The 25,527-nt window shown below is 34.9% G+C and overlaps 1 protein-coding gene across 3 annotated transcripts in view; it reads right to left on the reverse strand.

The window, feature by feature from the left end:
* ORC4 (origin recognition complex subunit 4) overlaps window positions 1–25,527 on the reverse strand; it is a 98,803-nt gene that overhangs the window by 41,709 nt on the left and 31,567 nt on the right. For all 3 annotated transcript variants that reach the window (XM_057551964.1, XM_007183032.2, XM_007183031.2), the window contains 3 exons: window positions 3,826–3,899; window positions 1,025–1,101; window positions 376–466 (listed from right to left, as the gene is read on the reverse strand). In XM_057551964.1, coding sequence (XP_057407947.1) covers window positions 376–466; window positions 1,025–1,101; window positions 3,826–3,882 — 225 coding nt within the window. In that variant the 5' untranslated portion in view covers window positions 3,883–3,899. The remainder of the gene's footprint in view (window positions 1–375; window positions 467–1,024; window positions 1,102–3,825; window positions 3,900–25,527) is intronic.

The following is a 25,527-nucleotide window of genomic DNA, read 5'->3' on the forward strand; positions in this document are numbered from 1 at the left end:
TGCAGCATTAATGTAAAGAATAAATGACAGAACATAAATAAAAGACACAAGGTACAGGCTCAATAGCTGCTAGTTTGCTTTGTCCACTGGCAATCACAAATTCTTCAAGGATAAAAGACTATGATGGAACAAACATTATTTGAAAATTTGTTACTGTGAGGGAGAAAAAGGTAAAAAAGATTGTTCAACTCAAATATACCACTCTAACATTATACAGGCTTTGCATGTCTTCTATGATTTAAATTAAAAAAAAAAAAAAAAAGCAAAATGTTAGTAACACAATGATGAAAACAATGAAAAACATTTCCAGTGTTGTCCCTAAGAATCATCACACGCCTACAAAGCAAAGGAACATCAGAAATCAACAGCTTTTACCATGGTCTTTCCTGATCCTCGGGGTCCAATAATGAGAACAGAATTACTTTCTCCATGAATAGCAGTTCTTTTTAGCAGCTCAATTAGGTGTCTGAAATGATATAAATAGGCCAAAATTTAAAAAGGAAAGCTGAAATAATTTGCTAGGTAATACTTTTTAAAAGCTGAATTTGAACAAAAAACAGATATTCCTTTTTTCTCTTCTTCTGGGCACTTGACTTATGCTCTAAATAGTCCTACAGAGAAGAACACAAATACTGATTCTCTGGAAACCTCAAGAAGAAACTAAGTAAGACTGAAGTACCTTGGTCTTTATGATGGTATGGGACAAGGGACAACAGTGGCAACTCTTAGGACCTTTCACTCCACAGCTGGCTGCTGAGTATTAGGTGCAAGCTCAGAATTCTCTCCATAATACCAGATTATAGAAATGATACAAGATTGAAAGTTAAAAGGTTTTTTTCACTATGGAAATATTGATATCTGCTCTTGCTTCACAACAGTCATTTTTTTATATACAAAGCAAAATCTTTACCTCTATAAAATGTCTGTTAGCCTTGATTAATAAAATCTGTGTATGACAATTTTTGCAAAACCTAAAGGCATCTGTAAGTAGTTTCATAACAGACAAGCAGATAGCTAAACTTACTTATATTGTACTTGTACTCCAAATAGGTTACTATGTGGACTCTGATGACAAAATCTTTCACGTAAAATTCTTTGTACCTGATAAAAATAAAGTGAATAAATATAAATGAAAATATTACATATGCAATCAAAAAAGAACAAGAATATATATTTATAGCAGTCAGAATTAGGTATTAACGAATCAATTCAACCCTCCCTAAATAACTTATCATCATGACGTCTGGCATTTTCCTAAGTTGTAAAATTAAGAATTCTTTTTACCTATCTCAAGTCCCAGAGAAAGGATGAGAACTTAGTTATGAAGCTTTCAACAAGCGAAAGAATTAGTTCTTTTAGCTACATCAGCAATTTGAGGGCTGTTTTAATCCATGTGAATGAACGAATACCTCACTTTGCGTAACATATCAGCCAACGAACAAAGACAGGAGAGAATCTAATAATGTAATCTAATTTAATAATGCTCATGAACCACACCTCAGTCTCTAGAGACCAACACATCTAAACTGGTTTAGCTCAAGCCTTATCAATAGCTATCTGTCACAGAGGTCAGGATTCCGAGGAAATAAAAGAAATTTAAAAGTCCATATAGTTATGGAGGGCCTATTAGATGCAGAGCACAATACTACTAAAAGAACATGATCTATGCCTAAAAAAACACTGCAAATATATTGGAAAGAAATGAATATATTTGGAAAGAAATGACACATTCAAGAAACAACCTGCAAAAAAGCAGTAACTCAGCATATAAGGATGTGCTCAATTATATAGAAGAAATTATATTCACCTAGAACATAAAATAAGAAATCATTGGAATTAATTAAGAAAAAATTCTTCTGAAGACCTAAATTTTGAGTTTGCCTTAGAACGAAGGGCTTAGGCTCAGTTGTAAAAAAAAACAAAAACAAAAAAAACCAATCTATCACGATCTTTAAAAAGATGGATCACTAAAATCATTCCTTTTCTGCTTTGTTGCTAATACAAAGGTCCTCCAGTGACAAAAACCTTAGGAGGCTGTTTCAGATTTAGCCCCATCAACAGAAACAAGAAGCCTCCAGGATTATTTGCTTCTCCCAGACTGACAGCATGGGACTGATCCTTCACATACCAAAGAAATAAATCTGAGTTCTCTTTACATGTACCAGAGGCTGAACAAAGCAAATTATTCACTGGGGATAAAATAATCCATACTTATAGTTATAGAGGAAGTGGAAATCATAGGAAGATTGGTGCCAAAGAGACAATAACACTTTTCTGGCAGGCCTGTTTTGAAGATTAAAAAAGGCAGTTATCTATAATACAATATAGGTATTATATAGGTAATAGCTGATATCTGTAAAAAAATTAAAGGGGCATATATAGATTCAACGAATCATAGTGTGTATTCCGCCCCCTAGATAAGATCACTAGAAATCAAAAGACAACCCTCAGTCCTTTTCTTTTTTTAAACTTCATTAAAGTCTATTAGAGAGACAACTATGTATAAAATAAAGTGAGAGGTAAAGTGAAGTTGTAGTGAATAGTCAGAGGTTCAAAAATCCTAAAGTGATCTGAGATGAAAGCTAAACAGGTGTATACATGTATAGAAATTAATTAAGCTACACATGGAAGATTTGTTCACTTTACAAAGATATGTAAAAGTTAAATTAAAAAACAGAATTAAACATTTTCCTTCTAAAAGAAGGAAGGTAAGGTCTCACAAAGGAATGCCAATAACATTTAGTTTTTGTTTAAAAGAAATGTAGTTCTGGTCAAGCCAGATAAATAGAAGTGCCAGTGTAGGGACTTCCCTGGCAGTTCAGTGGTTAAGACTTCGCCTTACAATGTAGGGGGTGCGGGTTTGATCACCGTTTGGGGAGCTAAGATCCCACATGTCTCATGGCCAAAAAACCAAAACATAAAACAGAAGCAATATTGTAATAAACTCAATAAAGACTTTAAAAATGGTCCACAACAAAAAAATCTTTAAAAAAGAAAAAAGAAATGCCAGTGTAGAAATATCATGTATGTTCCCTACTAGACTCCTCAAAAGAGATACATATGCACTTAAGAAAATATTAAATGTTCATGATAAAAACACTCAACATACTAGGAATATAAGGGGACTTCCTCAACCTGATAAAGAACACACAAAAAAACCTACAGCTAACATCATACTCAATGGTGAAAGACTGAACGCATTTCCCCAATATCGAAAACAAAATAAGGTTGTCTGCTCTTGCTCGTTTATTCAGTGTTATACTGAAGGTTCTAGTCAGGGCAATTAGACAAGAAAAAGAAACGAAAGGCATCTAGATTGGGAAGAAAGAAGTAAAACTATCTCTATTTGCAGATGACATGATCTTATATAAAGAAAATCCTAAGGAATAAACTAAAAAAATATTAAAATAAATGAGTTCAGGAAGGTTACAAAATACAAGATTAATATAGAAAAATCAATTTCATTTAGATACACTTGGCAATAAATAAAACATAAAATTAAGAAAACAATCCCGTTTACAAGAGCACCAAAAGGAATAAAATACTTAGGAATAAATTTACCAAAAGAAGTACAAAACTCTAAAGATAATATTAAACTAAATTGAACTAGAGCACATTTAGGAAGACATGAGTAAAGTTAGGATTCCATCTATCCAAAGACTTAGAGATTGAAATTAGGAAGTAGCAAAGATACTCTCCCCTTGAGAATGAAAAGAGTGGTTCTTCATACATGCTAAGAGGAGAATTCAAGTTAAGAAGATGACTACTTGTCTTATCACCTTTGCATGGTAACAGACCTTCAGAGTAATGAAAATATATACTAACCTGTGAAAGGTATTCTGCTTGTATTAAGTTGTTACTCTTTGATTTACGACTGCTCATTTCAACAAACTGAAATCCTTAAAAAAAAGAAAAAAAATTTTTAGCATGAATATAAAGACTATTGACTTATAGAGATTATTTAAGAATGTACTATTATAGAATCAAAATAAACAAGTTTTATTTTTAATTATTTATTTTTATTTATTTATTTTTGGCTGTGTTGGGTCTTTGTTTCTGCGCGAGGGCTTTCTCCAGTTGCGGCAAATGGGGGCCACTCTTCATCGCGATGCGCGGGCCTCTCACTGTCGCGGCCTCTCTTGTTGCAGAGCACAGGCTCCAGACGCGCAGGCTCAGTAATTGTGGCTCACGGGTCTAGTTGCTCCGCGGCATGTGGGATCTTCCCAGACCAGGGCTCGAACCCGTGTCCCCTGCATTGGCAGGCAGATTCTCAACCACTGTGCCACCAGGGAAGCCCCCAAAATAAACAAGTTTTAAAACATGAAAAATGTTCAAATTTCTCAAACTTTAAAAATTCTCAGTTGAACCTAATTGTAGGAATCATTTCATAACATATGTAAATAAAACCATCATGCTAAACATCTTAAAATTATACAGTGATGTATGTAAATTGTTTCTCAATAAAAACAGGAAAAAAACCATCTCAACGGCTCCTCTAAGTACAGGTTTAATTCACACTCCATTCCACAATTTAGATGGTTCTCACACACAATTACTCCTACCTTTCTTTTCAATCTACTATTCAGCTTCCCCTCCTTGCCTTCAAAAACAAAAACAAAAACAAAAAACAATCTATGTGCTTCCTTTATATACAATGTTTCTCCCCACATCCATCCCACAGGATCAGCCCTTCCAGAAAGCTTTCGCTTTCTTCTTCCACTCATCAGTCATAAACAGTCATTACAGACTAGGTAAAATGTCTTTTCTGTAAACATACAGAACCGCCTGTACTTCTCTTTTTCATAATCAAATCATACTAAACAAAATTTGGTTAACTGTCAGTGTCCCCAAATTGAGGATATTTTAAAGTTCCAATCATTTTAGCATAATGTCCAAAATAAAGTTGGCAATGATAACTGGAATGAAAAATACATATACTAACGAAAAAAAAGAAGTTCTGTAAAATTTTCCTTGAGGGCAATATACTCATAGATAAACACCTTTGGCTAAAAGATCTAATTTTCTCATCAACAATTTCCTATATAATTACTTTACTAATCAGGTAATAATAGCTTAGCCAGGAATTGTTACAAGTGCTTTGCATTTATGAACTCATTTAATCCTCAGAATAACCCTATGGTATAAAATATGATCATTAATACTGCTTTCAGATTAGAAGACACAGAAAGGTTAAGTAGCTTGACCAAAACCAAACAGTGTGTAAGTCACAGAGTCAGGATTTAAACCCAGTCAAGGTATACTTGATTATATATAACTATTATATATAGCTTTAAGTGTATATACTTGGTTATATATAACTAATTGCTATTTAGTCAACTGTTTTTAAAAAGTACAAATTTCAATAACTTAAAGATCAACCTCTGTGACATATTTTATATTCATATTTATTAATTTCATATACTGACAGATGCCAACCCTTGGAATGCTGTTTCTAACAGGACAGCAGTTGAGCAATGTTTGACAAATAGATAACAAGCAAATCTGTCCCTCCCTTCTTAAATCCCAAAGGGCTTCTGGCTCCAGGCACTCAAATTGGAAACTCAAGAACAGAGTACTCTACTGATGTCTTGGTCCCTTAAGAAGCTTCTTTCTTAGGAGAAAAGTGGTTTTCTCAGCCGCCCTTAGAGCCCTTCTAGCAGCTTTTTCTCTGTACGAGGCACCTTGCTTGAGAATCTTCACATTAATTATTTTAATTTTATTCTATTTAAAATTTTTCCCTTAAATCAGAGATGTGTGTGGGCAAAAAACCATTTTAGCAACATGAAATGATATCCTCATTCTGGTTTAAGATACTCTTGACTGTGAAGAAGGTCTACAAGCCAAAATCTGAAATCACAGGAAACAATGGAACAAATGTCCCCTAGACAATAAGGAGAAGTGAATTTTTAAAAAATGGAGGAGAGCTTTTACAATATACCTTATCTTTTTAGAGCTATATTAGCGATTTCACAGTATTAATGGAATTAAAACATATTTCTCCCCATTTCATGGGTTGAAAAAACATGCTCAGAAGAGCTAAGTAAAATGCCTGAGGTTGCAGGGTAGGTGTCTAATCTGCCTCCTTGTATCAAATATAATTCAGGTAAGCCACTAAAAACATGCATATTCTTCATTTGGTGATCATTCATGAAAGAAACATACACATACACACTACTTCAGTTCCTAACCCACATAAATTTTTACTGCAAATTGAGTCTTAATTGAGATTGATTTTAATACATCTAGCCCCTCCAAATAATAGTCAAATCTCCACTCTATTACAAAGAATATTTTAAAAGACAATTTTAACTTTATAGATGAAACGACAAGTTTTGGAATGATAGATGCAAACCACATATCTGACAAAGGACTTATATACAGAGAAGCTTCAAAGCTCAACAATACAGAAATCTAGAAAAATGGGCAAAGGGCATAAACAGACACTTCAACCAAAGAGGGTATATGGATACCAAATAAACACATGAAACACATTAGTCATTAGGAAAATGCAAATTATAACCACAACGAGGTATATGTACACACGTATTTGAACAGCAAAAATTAAAAAGTGAAAACAGCAAATGCTGGTGAGGATGCAGAGAATCCACATCTCTCATACAACTACTGGTAAGAATGTGAAATTTTACAGTCATTCTGCAAAGTTTCCTTTTGGCAGCTTTTTTAAAAAATTTAACTTAATTTTATTTTTTTATACAGCAGGTTATTATTAGCTATCTATTTTATACATATTAGTGTATACATGTCAATCCCAATCTCCCAATTCATCCCACAACCACCCCACACCCCGCTTTCACCCCTTGGTGTCCATACGTTTATTCTCTACATCCGTGTCTCCACCTCTGCATTGCAAACCAGTTCATCTGTACCATTTTTCTAGATTCCACATATATGCGTTAATGTACGATACTTGTTTTTCTCTTTGACTTACTTCACTCTGTATGACAGTATCTAGGTCCATCCACATCTCTACAAATGACCCAATTTCGTTCCTTTTTATGGCTGAGTAATATTCCATTGCATATATGTACCACGATTTCCTTAGCCATTTGTCTGTCTATGGGCATTTAGGTTGCTTCCATGACCTGGCTACTGTAAATAGTGCTGCAATGAACACTGGGGTGCATGTGTCTTTTTGAATTATGGTTTTCTCTGGGTATATGCCCAGTAATGGGATTGCTGGGTCATATGGTAGTTCTATTTTTAGTTTTTTAAGGAACCTCCATACTGTTCTCCATAGTGGCTGCATCAATTTACATTCCCACCAACAGTACAAGAGGATTCCCTTTTCCCCACACCCTCTGCAACATTTGTGGTTTATAGATTTTCTGATGATGCCCATTCTAACCGGTTTCAAGTGATACCTCACTGTAGTTTTGATTTGCATTTCTCTAATAATTAGTGATGTTGAGCAGCTTTTCATAAGCCTCTTGGCCATCTGTACGTCTTCTTTGGAGAAATGTCTATTTAGGTCTTCTGCCCATTTTTTGATTGGGTAGTTTTTTTTTTTAATATTGAGCTGCATAAGCTGTTTATGTAATTTGGAGATTAATCCTTTGTCCGCTGATTTGTTTGGAAATATTTTCTCCCATTCTGAGGGTTGTATTTTCATCTTGTTTATAGTTTCCTTTGTTGTGCAAAAACTTTTAAGTTTCATTAGATCCCATTTGTTTATTTTTGTTTTTATTTCCGTTACTCTAGGAGGTGGATCAAAAAAGATCTTGCTGTGATTTATGTCAAAGAGTGTTCTTCCTATGTATTCCTCGAAGATTTTATAGTGTCCAGTCTTACATTTAGGTCTTCAACCCATTTTGAGTTTATTTTTGTGTATGGTGTCAGGGAGTGTTCTAATTTCATTCTTATACATGTAGCTGTCTAGTTTTTCCAGCACCATTTACTGAAGAGATTGTCTTTTCTCCATTGTATATCCTTGCCTCCTTTGTTGTATATTAGTTGACCTGATCTTTCATTGTTAGTGTATAGGAATGTAAAAGATTTCTGTGCATTAATTTTGTATCCTGCAACTTTACCAAATTCATTGATTAGCTCTAGTAGTTTTCTGGCAGCATCTTTAGGATTATCTATGTATAGTATCATGTCATCTGCAAACAGTGACAGTTTTACTTCTTTTTTTCCAATTTGGATTCCTTTTATTTTTTTCTTCTCTGATTGCCATAGCTAGGACTTCCAAAACTATGCTGAATACTAGTGGCAAGAGTGGACATCCTTGTTTGCTCCTGAGCTTAGAGGAAATGCTTTTTTTTTTCACCACTGAGAATGATGCTTGCTGTGGGTTTGTCTTATATGGCCTCTATTATATTGAGATTGGTTCCCTCTGTGTCCACGTTCTGGAGATTTTTTAATCATAAATGGGTGTTGAATTTTGTCAAAAGCTTTGACTGCATCTATTGAGATGATCATATGGTTTCTATTCTTCAATTTGTTAATATGGTGTATCACACTGATTTGTGTATATTGAAGAATCCTTGAATCCCTGGGATAAATCCCTCTTGACCATGGTGTATGATCCTTTTAATGTGTTGTTGGATTTTGTCTGCTAGCATTTTGTTGAGGATTTTTGCATCTATATACACCAGTAATATTGGTCTGTAATTTTCGTTTTTTGTAGTATCTTTGATTTTGGTATCAGGGTGATGGTGGCCTCACAGAATGAGTTTGGGGGTGTTCCTTCCTCCGCCATTTTTTGGAAGAGTTTGAGAAGGATGGGTATTAGCTCTTCTCTAAATGTTCAATACAATTCACCTGTGAAACCATCTGGTCCTGGACTTTTGTTTGCTGCAAGATTTTTAATCATAGTTTCAATTTCATTACTTGTGATTGGTCTGTTCATATTTTCTATTTCTTCCTGGTTCAGTCTTGAAAGGTTGTCATTTTCTAAGAATTTGTCCATTTCTTCCAGGTTGTCCATTTTATGGGCATATAGTTGCTTGTAGTAACCTCTCATGATCCTTTGTATCTCTGCAGTGTCAGTTGTTACTTCTTGATCTTCATTTCTAATTTTATTGATTCTTGATGAGTCTGGCTAACAGTTTATCAATTTTGTTTATCTTCTGAAAGAACCAGCTTTTAGTTTCATTGATCTTTGCTATTGTTTTCTCTGTTTCTACTTTCTTTCTGCTCTGATCTTTATGACTTCTTTCCTTCTACTCACTTTGGGTTTGGTTTGTTCTTCTTTCTCTAGTTTCTTTAGGTGTAAGGTTCGATTGTTTACTTGAGATTTTTCTTGTTTCTTTAGGTAGGCTCGTATAGCTATAAACTTCCCTCTTAGAACTGCTTTTGCTGCATCCCATAGGTTTTGGATCGTCATGTTTTCATTGTCATTTGTCTCTAGGTATTTTTTGATTTCCTCTTTGATTTCTTCAGTGATCTCTTGGTTATTTAGTAATGTATTGTTTAGCCTCCATGTGTTTGTGTTTTTTACGTTGTTTTCCTTGTAATTCATTTCTAATCTCAGAGCATTGTGGTCAGAAAAGATGCTTGATATGATTTCAGTTTTCTTAAATTTACTGAGGCTTGATTTGTTACCCAAGATGTGATCTATTCTGGAGAATGTTCCGTGCGCACTTTAGAAGAAAGTGTAATCTGCTGTTTTTGGATGGAATGTCCTATAAATATCAATTAAATCTATCTGGTCTATTGTGTCACTTAAAGCTTCTGTTTCCTTATTTATTTTCATATTGGATGATCTGTCTATTGGTGTAAGTGAGGTGTTAAAGTCCCCCACTATTACTGTGTTACTGTCGATTTCCTCTTTTATAGATGTTAGCAGTTGCCTTATGTATTGAGGTGCTCCTATGTTGGGTGCATATATATTTATAATTGTTATATCTTCTTCTTGGATTGATCCCTTGATCATTATGTAGTGTCCTTCCTTGTCTCTTGTAACATTCTTTATTTTAAAGTCTATTTTATCTGATATGAGTATAGCTACTCCAGCTTTCTTTTGATTTCCATTTGCATGGAATATCTTTTTCCATCCCATCACTTTCAGTCTGTATGTGTCCCTAAGTCTGAAGTGGGTCTCTTGTAGACAGCATTTATGTGGGTCTTGTTTTTGTATCCATTCAGGAAGCCTGTGTCTTTTGGTTGGAGCATTTAATCCATTCACGTTTAAGGTAATTATCGATATGTATGTTCCTATTACCATTTTAATTGTTTTGGGTTTGTTTTTGTAGGTACTTTTCTTGTTTCCCACTTAGAAATGTTCCTTTAGCATTTGCTGTAGAGCTGGTTTGTTGGAGCTGAGTTCTCTTAGCTTTTGCTTGTCTGTAAAGCTTTTGATTTCTCTGTTGAATCTGAATGAGATCCTTGCCAGCTAGAGTAATCTTGGTTGTAGGTTCCTCCCTTTCATCACTTTAAATATATTGTGACACCCCCTTCTGGCTTGTAGAGTTTCTGCTAAGAAATCAGCTGTTAACCTTATGGGAGTTCCCTTGTATGTTATTTGTTGTTTTTCCCTTGTTGCTTTTAATAATTTTTTTTGTATTTAATTCTCGTCAATTTGATTACTATGTGTCTTGGCGTGTTTCTCCTTGGGTTTATCCTATATGGGACTCTCTGTGCTTCCTGAACTTGATTGACTATTTCCTTTCCCATGTTAGGGAAGTTTTCGCCTGTAATCTCCTCAAATATTTTCTCAGGTCCTTTCTTTCTCTCTTCTGGGACCCCTATAATGCCAATGTTGGTGCATTTAATGTTGTTCCAGAGGTCTCTTAGGCTGTGTTCATTTCTTTTCATTCTTTTTTTTTTATTCTGTTCCGTGGCAGTGAATTCCACCTTTTTGTCTTCCAGGTCACTTATCCATTCTTCTGCCTCAGTTATTCTAGTGTTGATTCCTTCTATTGTATTTTTCACTTCAGTTATTGTATTGTTCATGTCTGTTTGTTCTTTAATTCTTCTAGGTGTTTGTTCTTTAATTCTTCTAGGTCTTTGTTAAACATTTCTTGCATCTTTTTGATCTTTGCCTCCATTCTTTTTCAGAGGCCCTGGATCATCTTCACTATCATTATTCTGAACTCTTTTTCTGGAAGGTTGCCTACCTCCACTTCATTTAGTTGTTTTTCTGGGGTTTTATCTTGTTCCTTTATCTGGTACATAGTCCTCTGCCTTTTCATTTTGTCTATCTTTCTGTGAATGTGGTTTTTGTTCCACAAGCTGCAGGACTGTAGTTCTTCTTGCTTCTGCTGTCTGCCCTCTGATGGATGTGGCTATCTAAGAGGCTTGTGCAAGCTTCCTGATGGGAGGGACTGGTGGTGGGTAGAGCTGGCTGTTGCTCTGGTGGGCAGAGCTCAGTAAAACTTTAATCCACTTGTTTGCTGATGGGTGGGGCTGAGTTCCCTCCCTGTTGGTTGTTTGGCCTGAGGTGACCCAGCACTGGAGCCTACCCAGCTCTTTGGTGGGGCTAATGGTAGACTCCAGGAGGGCACATGCCAAGGAGTACTTCCCACAACTTCTGCTGCCAGTGTCCTTGTCCCTACGGTGAGCCACAGCCACCCCCTGCCTCTTCAGGAGATCCTCCAACACTAGTAGGTAGGTCTGGTTCAGTCTCCTATGGGGTCACTGTTCCTTCCCCCTGGATCCTGATGTGCACACTACTTTGTGTGTGCCCTCCACGAGTGGAGTCTCTATTTCCCCCAGTTCTGTCAAAGTCCTGCAATCAAATCCCGCTAGCCTTCAAAGTCTGATTCTCTGGGAATTCCTCCTCCCATTGCCAGGCCCCCAGGTTGGGAAGCCTGACGTGGCAGTCAGAACCTTCAGTCCAGTGGGTGGACTTCTCTGGTAAAACTGTTCTCCAGTTTGTGAGTCACCCACCCAGTGGTTATGGGATTTGATTTTATTGTGATTGTGCCCCTCCTACCATCTCATTGCTGTTTCTTCTTTGTCTTTGGATGTAGGGTATCTTTTTTGATGAGTTCCAGTGTCTTCCTGTCGATTGTTCAGCAGTTAGCTGTGATTCTGGTGTTCTCGCAAAAGGGAGTGAGTGCACGTCCTTCTACTACTCCACCATCTTGAACCCGTTTTAAGCTCTCCTATGCTTTGGCAGTTTCTTATAAAGAAACACTTACCATGTAACACGGCAATTCTACTCGGTATTTATACCAAAGAAATGAAAATCTATCCTCAAACGAAAACCTGTAAATGTGAATCTTCACAACAATTTTATTTGTAATAGACAAAAAACTGAAAACAATACAGATGTCCTTCAAAGAGCCAATGGAGTTAAAGAAACTGAAACATCCATACCTACAGGGGGACTATAACTGAGAAAAAAAAAAAGAGAGATTAACTACTGATACGTGAAATAACTTGGATGCCTCTCAAGGGCATCATGTTTAGTGAACAGAAAAAAAAAAAAGGCCGATCTCAAAATAATTACATATTGTACAATTCGATTTAAAAAACATTCTTGGAATGATAAAACTATTATGAAGATGAAGAACAGATTCATGATTGTGAGGAGACAGAACTTAGGGGTGAGTATGACTACAAAAAGGAGTTACATGAAGAATTTTCTTTGTAATGATGGAACAGTTCGGTATCTTTATTGCAATGGTGTTCAAACAAATCTATACATGGGATAAAATCAAAGAGAATTATACAGACACACAAAAATGAGTGCAAGTAAAAACTGCTGAGAACTGAATAAGGTCTGTAGTCTTGTTAACAGTGTTATACCAATGTCAGTTTTCTGGTTTTGACATGCAGTATCATTTTATAAGACGTCACCCTTAAGAGAATGTGGGTGAAGGGTTTATGGGACACTATGAACTATATTTGCAACTTCTGTGAGTCTATAATAATTTCAAAATAAAAAGTTTAAAAAAGGTCTTCCCTGGTGGCGCAGTGGTTGAGAATCTGCCTGCCAATGCAGGGGACGCAGGTTCGGGCCCTGGTCTGGGAAGATCCCACATGCCGCAGAGAAACTAGGCCCGTGAGCCACAATTGCTGAGCCTGCGCGTCTGGAGCCTGTGCTCCGCAGCGGGAGAGGCCGCGATAATGAGAGGCCCGCGCACCGCGATGAAGAGTGGCCCCCACTTGCTGCAACTAGAGAGAAAGCCCTCGCACAGAAACGAAGACCCAACACAGCCATAAATAAATAAATAAATAAATAAATAAAATTAAATATTTTCTAAAAAAAGTTAAAAAAATTAAACTCTAATTTTATAGTTTTTTTTGAAGTGCTTAATGACAGAAATGTGAATATAAGTGGTATAACTAAATCTTCTTTATCTGCAAATAGATTATTAAGTTTGATTGAATTTCTCCTCAAATTTACCCATGGATCATGGGACACTTCCTACTGTGCTTTTGACACCATGATTTTACTTACTATTCTAAATAGCAGAACTAGACATAAAGTGTAAAAGTAGCTGAACGTCTATGCATGACTAAGTCATGTTGTTATCAAATACAATAGGTGACTACAATTATTTAGTTGTAGAAATTTTGGTAGAAACTACTATTTTATTTATACTCTCAAGACGAGCAGTGAAATGGATAACCCCAAAGAATGGTTTACCCTCACAGTATTTCTTTAGCACCTATACGTTTTATATTATTGGTTTCCAGTAGATCCTCCTCTCAACTTATGTTTTCTAAAGTGAATAAACCTAATTTTCGGTTTCAGAGTTTCAAGTGACAATTGGTCTATTCTACAGCCTAAAACAATTGAACCTGATCCACTCCTGTCACTAGCTGCCTCCATCCTAGTTTAGATCACCATTATTTCTTGACTGGAAATCCATGCCAGCTTCTTTATTGTCTCCAACTCTTACTCCCATTTTCATGTAAAAACCCTTCAATTACATCCTCAACCCCGAAAATTCTAAATTACAAATTCCCTAACATCATTTAAAAGGAAGGTTCCAAATGACTAGTTTCCCAGTTTAGCTCAGGGCTCCTTCTCTTAATATGCCTGGAAGAATCCACAATTCTCTATACCCTGACTCACTCCAAACTCAGGCCTTAGTTGAGATATTATTTCCTTTGGAATACTTTCTGTGACACCCCTGTACACTCCTACTTTGGGCAAAATCTGAGGGTTATGTGTCCCTCAAGTGCTATCTTCCTCTTTCACAGAACTTAAAGCATACAGTGATGTAACTAACTCTGTGTTTACTTATGTTTGCTCCACTGGACCACAGCTCCTTGAAAGAAAGACTCAGAAATCATGTTACCATTGTATCCAAATCAAGTAGTGCAAAAATGGCATATAGTTGGTTTTCAAGAAAATATTTGATAAGTGAATGAATGTTAGGCAGTGGAGAATGTCCACAGGTAAACTAGCTGCTAAAAAGGAGCCAGGTTAGTTTAAATCAACTGCTTAGCTAAATTTAAAAGTTTTGAATAATTACATGCCATAACCTTCAAAAAAAACCTGCCAAGCATGAAAGAAAAATTATATATATACTAATATATATTTATATAAATATTATTTATATAAAATAAATACAGAATGATTTATACTTCAAGTAAAATACATGCAGTATAATATTATCATGGTAGTGTCACATCAATGGAAATTCAAATTGGTTAAAATATAGTTAATTTGGTTAAGAAATTAATTTCTTTTAATAGAGAAGTCCCAAGATTAACAAAAGATAAAGTACACTTTTTTTTAACAAATAATTTTTAAATCAAATGATATACCTTATAAAGTTGTAAGTCTGATGATGTAAGAGAAGGTAAAGTCAATTATCTTTAGAAAAAGATTATCAATTATTTCTATCTTTTTATAATGGGTTGACAGTTTGCTAGTAACACATTAAAAAAAGATTAGTAATATATTCTCCTTTCTGGAATTAGGCTGCCATATTTCATTCTTATTTACACTGCCTTCAATTAAGACTTGGAGGATTAAAAGGAATACCTGAAATGAATATTAAATTTACTAGTCAAAATCTACACTTTTACTTATTTTATTAATATTTACAAGTACTCCAGCCATCCTCAATTTCATTATTTTAATTTTGCTGTGATTTGGAATACTCTCCCTACTCATTTCAAACTTGCAGTTACTGAATGCCAGTTTTAGCTTGTTTAAAATATAGGCAACACAGATTTTAAATCTAATATATAGTAATACTGAACATATGAAAAAAGAGAGTTCAAGGTTTTCATTTCTGAAGTTAAACCAGAAAAGCAGAGGCAGAAGAAGTGAAGATGAAGACACTAGAATCTTTCTAGAAATTTTTGATTTTTCTTAGAAAGTAAGTCACACGCGATGAAATAAATATTTGAGGATACTATTGAAATCAGAACTGTAAGCAAGGAGAAGTCCAAAAAAAGGCCATTTATATATCAAATTTAAGATAAATGCAAATTCAGACAAAGTCAAGGAGAAGCAGAACTTGAAAACTGAGATTGATGGTAATATCAACTGTCCTTAAGAGTTCTGTCATCAACTGAGCATAGACTTGAATTCTTGGTTCTGTGGTATGACCTTCGCAAATTAACCTTCCTAAGCCCCAGTTTTCTCCTCTGTAAAGTTTGAGATAAAAGCATTGTTTAATTCACAGGATTACTATGGGGATTAAATGAAATGTTTTACCTGATATGCCATGCTGTCAAATGCCAAGCATGGTGATACAGAGTACACTTTATAAATTATTATATTACATTGGAGAAAAGATTAGAAATAATTAGAGTTGGGGGCTGGGGGGAATGAAACACAGAATTAGGCTCTTGTTCTAAACAATTTCTTTTTTTTTTTTTAACATCTTTATTGGAGTATAATTGCTTTACAATGGTGTGGTAGTTTCTGCTTTATAACAAAGTGAATCGGTTATACATATACATATGTTCCCATTAAACAATTTCTTTGAGGGTACTTTGACCGTGCAATGAAGTATCGAGTACAACTCCAACTAAGGTACCCCAGAACTATGATGGCAACTTCAATGATATAAATTCACTGAGTATTCCTCAATAAAAAAAAAAAATTTTAATACTAGTAATAATAAGAAATTATGGGCAGATCAATTTATATAGAGTTACATGGACCCTAAAGACTTCAAATCACTAGTGCCCAAAGCTATTCAACACCTGGAAGTGATTAAGATTGCTGGGCCTCATCCCCAGAGTTTCTGATTTAATAATAGGTCTAGGGTAGACCTTGAGAATTTCATTTCTGATAAACTCCCAGAGGATGTTCCTGTTGCCAGTCCTGGAACCACACTTTGTGAGCTACTGAGAAAACTGACTTGATTATTGTGCATTCCACATCAAAGCTGATAAAACTGCTAAGAGGCCAAAGAAGATGAAGAAATCCACGGGTATAGACAGCATCTCTTCAAACCAAGCTAAGCCTAACGTAAGTATTTGAGGATCATGAAGGGAAAAGAGGAGAATGTGGAATAAAACAGGCATCAGGAGGCCAACGGACTTTCATCATGGTAAATAAACAAATAAGCTTTGAAGCCCTAGAAGGCTTCTTAGTAGATAGATAAAGAGATCACAAATCATAAGCCATAAGGGGAAACAAAGAGTTTCTCTTTCCTCCTGTTACTGAAAAGTAACAAAAGGTTTTTGTTTTACCAGCTGATAATTTAGAGAGCCTTCTGAGGATATTCCAAAAAAGTATACAGTTCTGTGATCTACTTGGGAGATTCTTTCGGTTGTCTAAATATTCATATAAACTTTTAAAATAAAAGAGTGGAAAGATAGAAAAAAACATTTGCCTGGATATATTTATTTCATCCCCTGATTAAAAAAAAAAAAAAGCCCTTTCTTTCCTGCAAAGAACTTTTAAATTGTTTTTTGATATGTATATTTTAACAGCACAGAAGACAATGTTTTAATAACAGTTTTTGATTCAACAATATTTCTTGGGACAAATTAAATATGCCTAGGCTAAAAAATTTAAAAGTAAAAATTAGTACCTAAAAAATAAAATACTTAAAAATAAAATACTTAAAAGTTATCAACCAGTCTAAGACTGGTATCAAACAACATGAAAGACTCCTAACACAAAAAGGCCAAAAAAGATGTGCTTGATTCAGGAGATGAGGCCAGGCATTTGCTCTATGGAGCTAACGGAAAATTACAGTCTCACTGTCCGAATTACAAGATGAATGAGGAACTGGTTAAGCACTAATGCTGTAACACTGTGGGACAGGCTGTTGTCAGTTACTATGATGCAAAGTTTGTAGTATCCAGAAAGACATAAGCAAAATGGATGAATGTTCATTAAAAAATATATATATATATATCCCTGGGCAACACTCTTGAATCTTCAGGGATAGAAAACACTCCCCTCCCCTTTTTAAAGCAGTAAATGTTAAATTCTGACATACAGTCTAAGTTGGAAAAAAAAAAAAAAAGATGGATTAACATCACAGACCATGCCTGTAGAGTTCTTGGTAAATGTTAGTGGGATCTTTTTTTATAAAACCTGAGCAACTTCATTCTGCTTTGGTTTGCCACTTCCTCTGGACATTGATCTCTTGAGCAGTAAGTGTCACATATGAAATCCTCGCAGTTGAAGTGAAAACGGAATGGAGAAATTTACTGAGATTCACAGACGAGAGATACTTTTCTTTGTCAAAGGCTAGGTGCTTCAAACACTGCCCAGAATGAGACTACTACACGGAAAATCCAAGTAGATCACCACAGATAGTCTATTAAGAGCAGTAAAGCAGGAAAACAAAAAACATACCTTTTCTTCCCCTTTATTGTTTCAATGTGTTGGTCATGGTTAATACGTATTTAACCAAGTAAATGATCTGCTTTTATTTATTGTATGTGTTTATGTGACATTTAAAGTTGACTCTTGAGTTATGTGACCTTTTCTCTATATACTACCACCAGACCAAATGGTTCAGAATACAAACATGGCAGTGACTATTCTTTTAAAAAACTAAGTTGGAAGAATTAAAAACTCTTAACCAGACAACTAAAAATAAACAATGGCATTTTAACCATGCATAAATATGCACACACAGAACTATCCAAGCCAGTATATTCATTTATACAATAGCCAAATAAAGCACCATTGGCTGAATATGCACACATACACTTAAAAATAGCAGATATAATTTGTTTTATATTAATGATCTTTCCCCTAGATGTTCAAAATGTCCAGATCTAAGGAACTAAACTGAAAGGCATCCTGGCTATGCTACTCAAATATTTTATCTTCATCGGGAAGCTGTCAATAGAGAAACGGCCAAAGCTACAGAGAAAACTAACAGGCATCTTTAAAATTTTTCTGAATTCTAATTATTCTTCTCACCTCTCTAATTATAACATTCTTAGGGACTATGTAGTAGAATGGTAAAGAGACAAACTGTAGAGCAGTTAGGTTATAGTCAATTCATCATGGAATTCCACTATTATAAATCCCAGTGCACCTAGCAAGGTAATACCTTTAATGTGGTATGTCCAATGAAAGAATTCTTCCTCATGAAACAAGAGTACAAACTCACGAATTATTACACTTTTTATTTTTAAAAGGCAAATAAAAATCAGCAAACATTAATGAAATTTTGGACACAAGGGTAACATTAAACTCTAATTTAAAAACATACACAAAGAACCAACTGAGTATTTGTTTTATTCTATATAAGTTTCCCAAATATCATAATCATCTGGGAAAATGCTTTTAAAATATGATTTCTGGGTCTCAGTCATAAATGTGTAATCTACACAATGTTCCCTGATTGACTCTTCTATACCACCAGGTCTAGGAACCAGTGTCCTACACTATGGGCTCAAGTAAGTGAGTGGCATTGTAGCTCTGACTTTTGTACCGTCTTAGGTCATGATAATCAGTTCTGACACACACATAAAGGTGGACACCTATATATGGTTGAGAAGATTCTTGCTATACCAATTCCAGAGCACTTCTATATTATAAACCAGAAAGGTACTGACCATTTAGAATTTATTCCTGCATTGACAAAGGACAAAAATGACAGTAATTATTAAAATATGCCACCTGAAGCTGCCTGCTCAGAACAGTCTATCTACATTCCCCATAACAGTAAGATCCCTGCAACTTACACCCTTACCACTGAAAGGATGATAAAGGTGAAATATTGAGATATATCCATTGACCACTACTTACCATAACTATATGTGGAATTTCAGACTTTTATTAAAACATGTTAACCAAAGCAGGATGGTTAAACAAATAAGTTCAAGACTCAATCAGCTCTCACTTATCAACTGAGGTGGTGTATTTATCATGATAATTACCCATTCCTATGCTTTCCAAACCTACATGTTGATAAATCCCTGAGAATTATGAAGCATGTCCTTTTCTACCCTGGGATTTCATGAGCAGTTATAGATCTTTTTTTCTAATGGTGACTTCCTCAGTTCCAAGCCTGTACTCTATTTCTACTTCATTGTCTCTACATCATATATTTTAGATTAACTCTATTTGGCCAACAATAAAAATAATTAGGGAAATCACTTAACTTCTAAAAACATAACTAGAAAAGAAATAAATGTCACTAATAACTTATTTTCAAATATAGTTCAATATCCAGTCAGATGTCAAAGTGTTTTCCCACTCTACAGATGTTAAACAAAAATCTACTTGGTATGCACAGTTAACTTGACCTCTTCATTTTAGGCTAGTTCGAATCATTGTCTTTCAAACTAACAGTACTAAACGAACGAGGGAAAACCTATGTGGATAAACTCCTGACACACTCCTTCAAATCAGATTTTTTTCTAATGTCTAGTCAACTGACCAAATACCTCTCAGCTTGCTGACTCACAACACAACATTTATATTATGACAAAATTCAACCTAATTTTGAATATTACTGTATTAACTTAGAATTATCAAGTATTACAAGGGCACAGGTCACGACACTTGCTTTGGAATACCACCAGCTATATCTAAGAATAAGCTGTTCAACAAATCACTGAATTAATACGATAATGTTTTGAAGTCAAAAGCAAGTTATTGCTTCACCAAAATAATACTGTTAAGTCACAAGTCCTTTCATGCCACAGATTTTAGGCACTCAACTTGTTGCCAGTTATGTAAACTAGATATAAAATTTTTGGTGATATTGTTATGTGGTGATAACATTTAATGATTAAGTCCCTTTGGCTCAAGAAGTTAATAACATGAAATAACAGGGCCACACAACATACCTTTGGCATATTGATTGTTGTGTGTGTGTGTGTGTGTGTGTGTGTGTAAGTTTATGTATACATGTATAGGTGACATATATATGTGAGCTTATGGCTTCAGTTTCAGACACTGCTTAAAGAAACATTTTTGCTACACTGAAACACAAACTGTTGCTGAGAATGACATTTCAAATGACGTAGAAAATAAATGCATTTTGAAAAGGAATTAAACAAATGCTTATTCTATATAAACGCCTCCTTGTATTATATTAAGCGAGACAACCAACGGGCTCCAAGTTGATTTCAAAGATTCTCAATCAACTCAATCTAACAAGTATTTAGTGAATGTTTACTTATTACAAGGCCATGTGGCAAGCATTACAGGAAAGATGAAATGTAAAAGTTGGTCTCTATCCTCAAGAAGCTTAAAATCTCATTGGAATAAGACATATGAATATAAAAAGCAGAAAAGGCAACACAAGTATAAAACAAGGGATAAACTCATGGACTTAGTGGTGAAAGAAACCATAAAGAACATATAGTCTACCTTTTATATGAGTGGACATTGAACAGAGAGGTTTTAAATGACTTGCCCAAGATCACATAACTTATAAGCAGCAGCTGTTAGATCTAGTGACACCAACACAATGGTCATTTAGTCTCAAGAGGAAGGGAGGAAAAAAAACCCTGTAAACATCAGAAAAGCCATCAAAATCATCACTGGACTTTTCTTTAGGGGAATAAAAACAGTGGAAGGATGCATTCTGAAAGAAAATTGCTAGTATTCCAGAAGTTCAAGGATGATAATCTATTTCTTCAAATGTGTATCTGTACAATTTATGTTTTTTATAAGCATCTATATTTTTAAGACCATAAACTTATTTTTTTTTCCTCATTAGAAAGTAACACGTTTCTCATAGAAACTTTGAAAAGCCAATAAGGAATCACGTAGGTAAGAACTGTGGTGCAAAATGGAATAAGAGACTCTCCGCAATATCTTTTTTTTCAAATTGAAGTATAGTTGATTTACAACGTTGTTTTAGTTTCTGGTGTACAGCAAAGTGATTCAGATATACATATATACACATATTCTTTTTCATATTCTTTTCCACTTATTACAGGATACTGAATACAGTTCCCTGTGTGATACAGTAGGACCTCATTGTTTATCTAGTTTATATATAGTAGTTTCTATCTGCTAATCCCAAACTCCTAATTTATCCCTCCCCCACTCCCTTTCCCCTTTGGAAACCATAAGTTTTTTCTATGTCTGTGAATCTGTTTCTGTTTTGTAAATAAGTTCACTTGTGTCATATTTTAGATTCTACTTATAAGTGACATCATATAGTATTTGTCTTTCTGACTTACTTTACTTAGTATGATAATCTCTAGGTCTACCCATGTTGCTGCAAATGGCACTATTTCATTCTTTTTTTATGGCTGATAGTATTCCATTGTGTATATATACCAGATCTTCTTTATCCATTCACCTATCGATGGACATTTAGATTGCTTCTGTATCTTGGCTATTGTGAATAGCGATGCTGTGAACACTGGGGTGCATGCACCTTTTCGAATTAGTTTTCTCCGGATATACGACCAGGAGTGGTATTGCTAGATCACATGGCAACTCTATTTTTAGTTTTTTAAGGAACCTCCATACTGTTCTCCATAGTGACTGTACCAATTTACATTGCCACCAACAAACAGTGTAGGAGGGTTCTCTGTTCTCCACACCCTCTCCAGCATTTATTATTTGTAGACTTTTTGATGATGGCCATTCTGACTGTTGTGAGGTGGTACCTCATTATAGTTTTGGTTTGCATTTCTCTAATAATTAGTGATGTTGACCATATTTTCATGTGCTTTTTGGCCATCTGTATGTCTTCTTTGGAGAAATGTCTATTTAGATCTTCCACCCATTTTTTGAATGGTTTTTGTTTTTGTTTTTGTTTTTTTTGTCATTGAGCTGCATGAGCTGTTTGTATATTTTGGAGTTTAATCCCTTGTCGGTCACTTCGTTTGCAAATATTTTCTCCCAGTCCGTAGGCTGTCTTTTCATTTTGTTGATGGTTTCCTTTGTTGTGCAAAAGTTTATATGTTTGATTAGGTGTCATTTGCTTATTTTTGCTTTTATTTCTATTGCCCTGGGAGAATGAGCTAAGAAAACACTGCTATGACTTATGTCAAAGAATGTTTTGCCTACGGTCTCTTCTAGGAGTTTTATGGTGTCAGGTCTTATATTTAAATCTTTAAGCCATTTTGAGTTTATTTTTGTGTAGGGTATGAGGGTGTGTTCAAACTTCACTGATTTACATGCAGCTGTCCAGCTTTCCCAACACCACTGGCTGAAGAGACTGTTTTTTCTCCACTGTATATTCTTGTCTCCTTTGTCAAAGATTAATTAACTGTAGGTTTATTCCTGGGCTCTCTATTCTGTTCCATTGACCCATGTCTGGTTTTGTGCCAATACCACACTGTTACACTGTTACTATGTTACTATAGCTTTGTAATATTGTCTGAAGTCTGGGAGGTTTATGCCTCCAGATTTGTTCTTCTTCCTCAGGATTGCTGTGGCAATTCTGGGTCTTTTACGGTTCCCTATAAATTTTAGGATTATTTGTTTTAGTTCCGTGAAAAATGTCATAGGTAATCTGATAGGGATCACATTAAATCTGTACATTGCTTTGGGATGTATGGTCACTTTAACAATGTTAATTCTGCTCCAAGAGCATGGGGTATCTTTCCATTTCTTTGAATCATCTTCAATTTCTTTTATCATGTTTTACAGTTCTCAGCACGTAAGTCTTTCACCTCCTTGGTCAGGTTTATTCCTATTTTATTTTTTTGCTGCAATTTTAAAAGGTACTGTTTTTTTTTACTTTCTTATATTTCACTGTTAGTGTAAAGAAATGCAACAGATTTCTTTATGTTAATCTTGTATCCTGCTACCTTGCTGAATTCGTTTATCAGTTCTAGTAGTTTGTGTGGGGAGTCTTTCTTTGTACTTGTAATATCTAATAAAACAAACAAATAGTTAAAAAGAAATGTCCGAGGTAGATGATGAGAAGATGGTGGAGTAGAAAGCAACAGGAATCTGTCTCTACACCAAGAAAGCAATTGCACTTGCACAATCTGTCTGATGAAACTATTTTGGAACTCTAGAATATACTATATTAAAGGTTTGCAATTGCCAGGGGAAGGCTAGGAAAGCAAATTGCCATTAATTTTGGTCAATTTCAGCTCTTAGCACAGTAGTAGCTACCCATTCCCCATTACCCAGTTCAATGGGTGGCAGTTATATGCACATGTTCCTGGAGCAGCTTACACATAGCTTGTGGTGACAGGGTGGGTAAAAAGGACCCTGCTGTCCAAATGTCAAGGATCTGTGATCTGATCACAGCTTCTCATCTCAGAGGAACAGAGACAGGTAGCCACTGCTGTTCCATCTCCCCTGACTGTTGCAAGTCCCTCTTGTTCCTGCTGACGTATGCTAGGGGGCCAGCGCCCTTTCACCCTCCCTTCATTGTACTCTTATTCTCTTTTGGAAAGACACACATCAAATACTAGGACATTTAAAAGAAACTGCACATATGAGGGAAATTGGAAAGTCACAATGCATGCCCAGGGAAAAGTCCAGGCTCAAAAGCACCTAAAAAGACCTTAAGTATACACCTCAGTTGATCTTTGGCAAAGAGACAGAACACACAATTTAAAAAAAGCAAAACAATAAACTAAAATGACAACAAAAACACAGCAAACCCTGCAGAATGGGGAAATCTGATTTCCAGAGTTACCAAATGATTAAATTCAAATGTCCAGTTTTCAAATTAAAATTATCAAGAAATATAAAGAGGAGAGTATAGCCCATAAAAAGAAAAAATATAAATAAACAGACGATGTTCTTTAAAAAGACCTGATGGCAGATCTACTAGACTCTAAAGCAACTGTCTTAAAGATTCTCAAAGAACTAAAGTAAAATTTACAGAAAGTCAAGAAAATGAAATATGAACAAAATGGAAATAATATGAATAAAGAAAACTGAAAAGGAAATTCTGGAGCTGAAAGTATAATAACTGAGGTGAAAACTTTACTACAAGAATTATAAGGCATATTTGATCAGGCAGAAGAAAGAATGAGTGAACATGAAGATAGGTCAATGAAAATTACCAAGTCAGAGAAACAAATAGAAAAAAGATTGAAGAAAGGTGAACAGAATCTGAGGGACCTGTGGGACACCATCAAATGGGCCAATAAATGCATTGTGAGAGTCCCAGAAGGAGAAAGAAAAAAGAGATAAGAGAATATATAAAGAAATAATAGCTGAAACTCCAAATTTAATGAAAGAAGCTCAATGAACTAGAAGTTTGATGAACTCACAGAGATCTACACAGAGACACATTATAATCAAATTTTCAAAAGACAGAGAAAGTCTTGAAAGGTGAAGGAAAGAAGCAACACTTCACATACAAGAGATCCTCAATAATATTAGCATTGGAGTCCTCATCAAAAACTTTGGAGGCAAGAAGGGAGCGGGCCAATATTGTCAAAGTGCATAAAGATAAAATAAATAAATAAATAAAAACCTATCACCCAAGAAGCATATATCCCGGAAAACTATCCTTTAAGAGCAAGGGAGAACTTAAGTCATTCTTAGGTAAATAAAAGAAGGAATCTGTTACCACTAGACCTGCACTGCAAGAAATGCATAGGGAAGTCCTGCAAGGTGTAATAAAAGGACACAAGACAAGAACACAAAACCACATAAGGAGATAAATGTCTCAATAAAAGTACATGAGTGATTTTAAAAGCTAGTATTATTCTAATTTGGTCTTTAATTACACATTTTGTTTTGTACATAATTTAAATGACTAATGCATTTCAAATAACTTAGTTTATGTCTTTGGGTACACAATGTATAAAGATGTAACTGTGACACGAACAACTTAGAAGGGCAGGTATGGAGTAGTAAAGGAGCAGAGATTTTGGTACGTTATTTAAATAACATAAGCAAACTAGTGTTACAATTTCAGAATTTTAAATGTAGCCCTATGGTAAATGCAAAGAAAATATTTATGAACATACACAAAAAGAAATAAGAAAGGAATTTAAATGTTTCCTTACCACCCCTCCCAATCAACTAAGCACAAAAGTAGACAGTAATACAGAAAAATAGGGACAAAAAAGCTATAAGACATATAGAAAACAAAGAGCAAAATGAAAGAAAAAATTCCTTATCCATAAGTAATTTTTAACATAAATGAGTTAAACTCTACAATCAAGAGACTGGCAGAATAGATAACAAATATGATGCAACTATATGATAGCTACAAGAGATTCACTTTAAATCCAAAGGCACATATAGTTTGAATGTGAAAGAATGGGGAAAGATATTCC

Source organism: Balaenoptera acutorostrata, chromosome 8, assembly GCF_949987535.1.
Source record: "Balaenoptera acutorostrata chromosome 8, mBalAcu1.1, whole genome shotgun sequence".
In the NCBI taxonomy this organism is placed as follows: Eukaryota; Metazoa; Chordata; class Mammalia; order Artiodactyla; family Balaenopteridae; genus Balaenoptera; species Balaenoptera acutorostrata.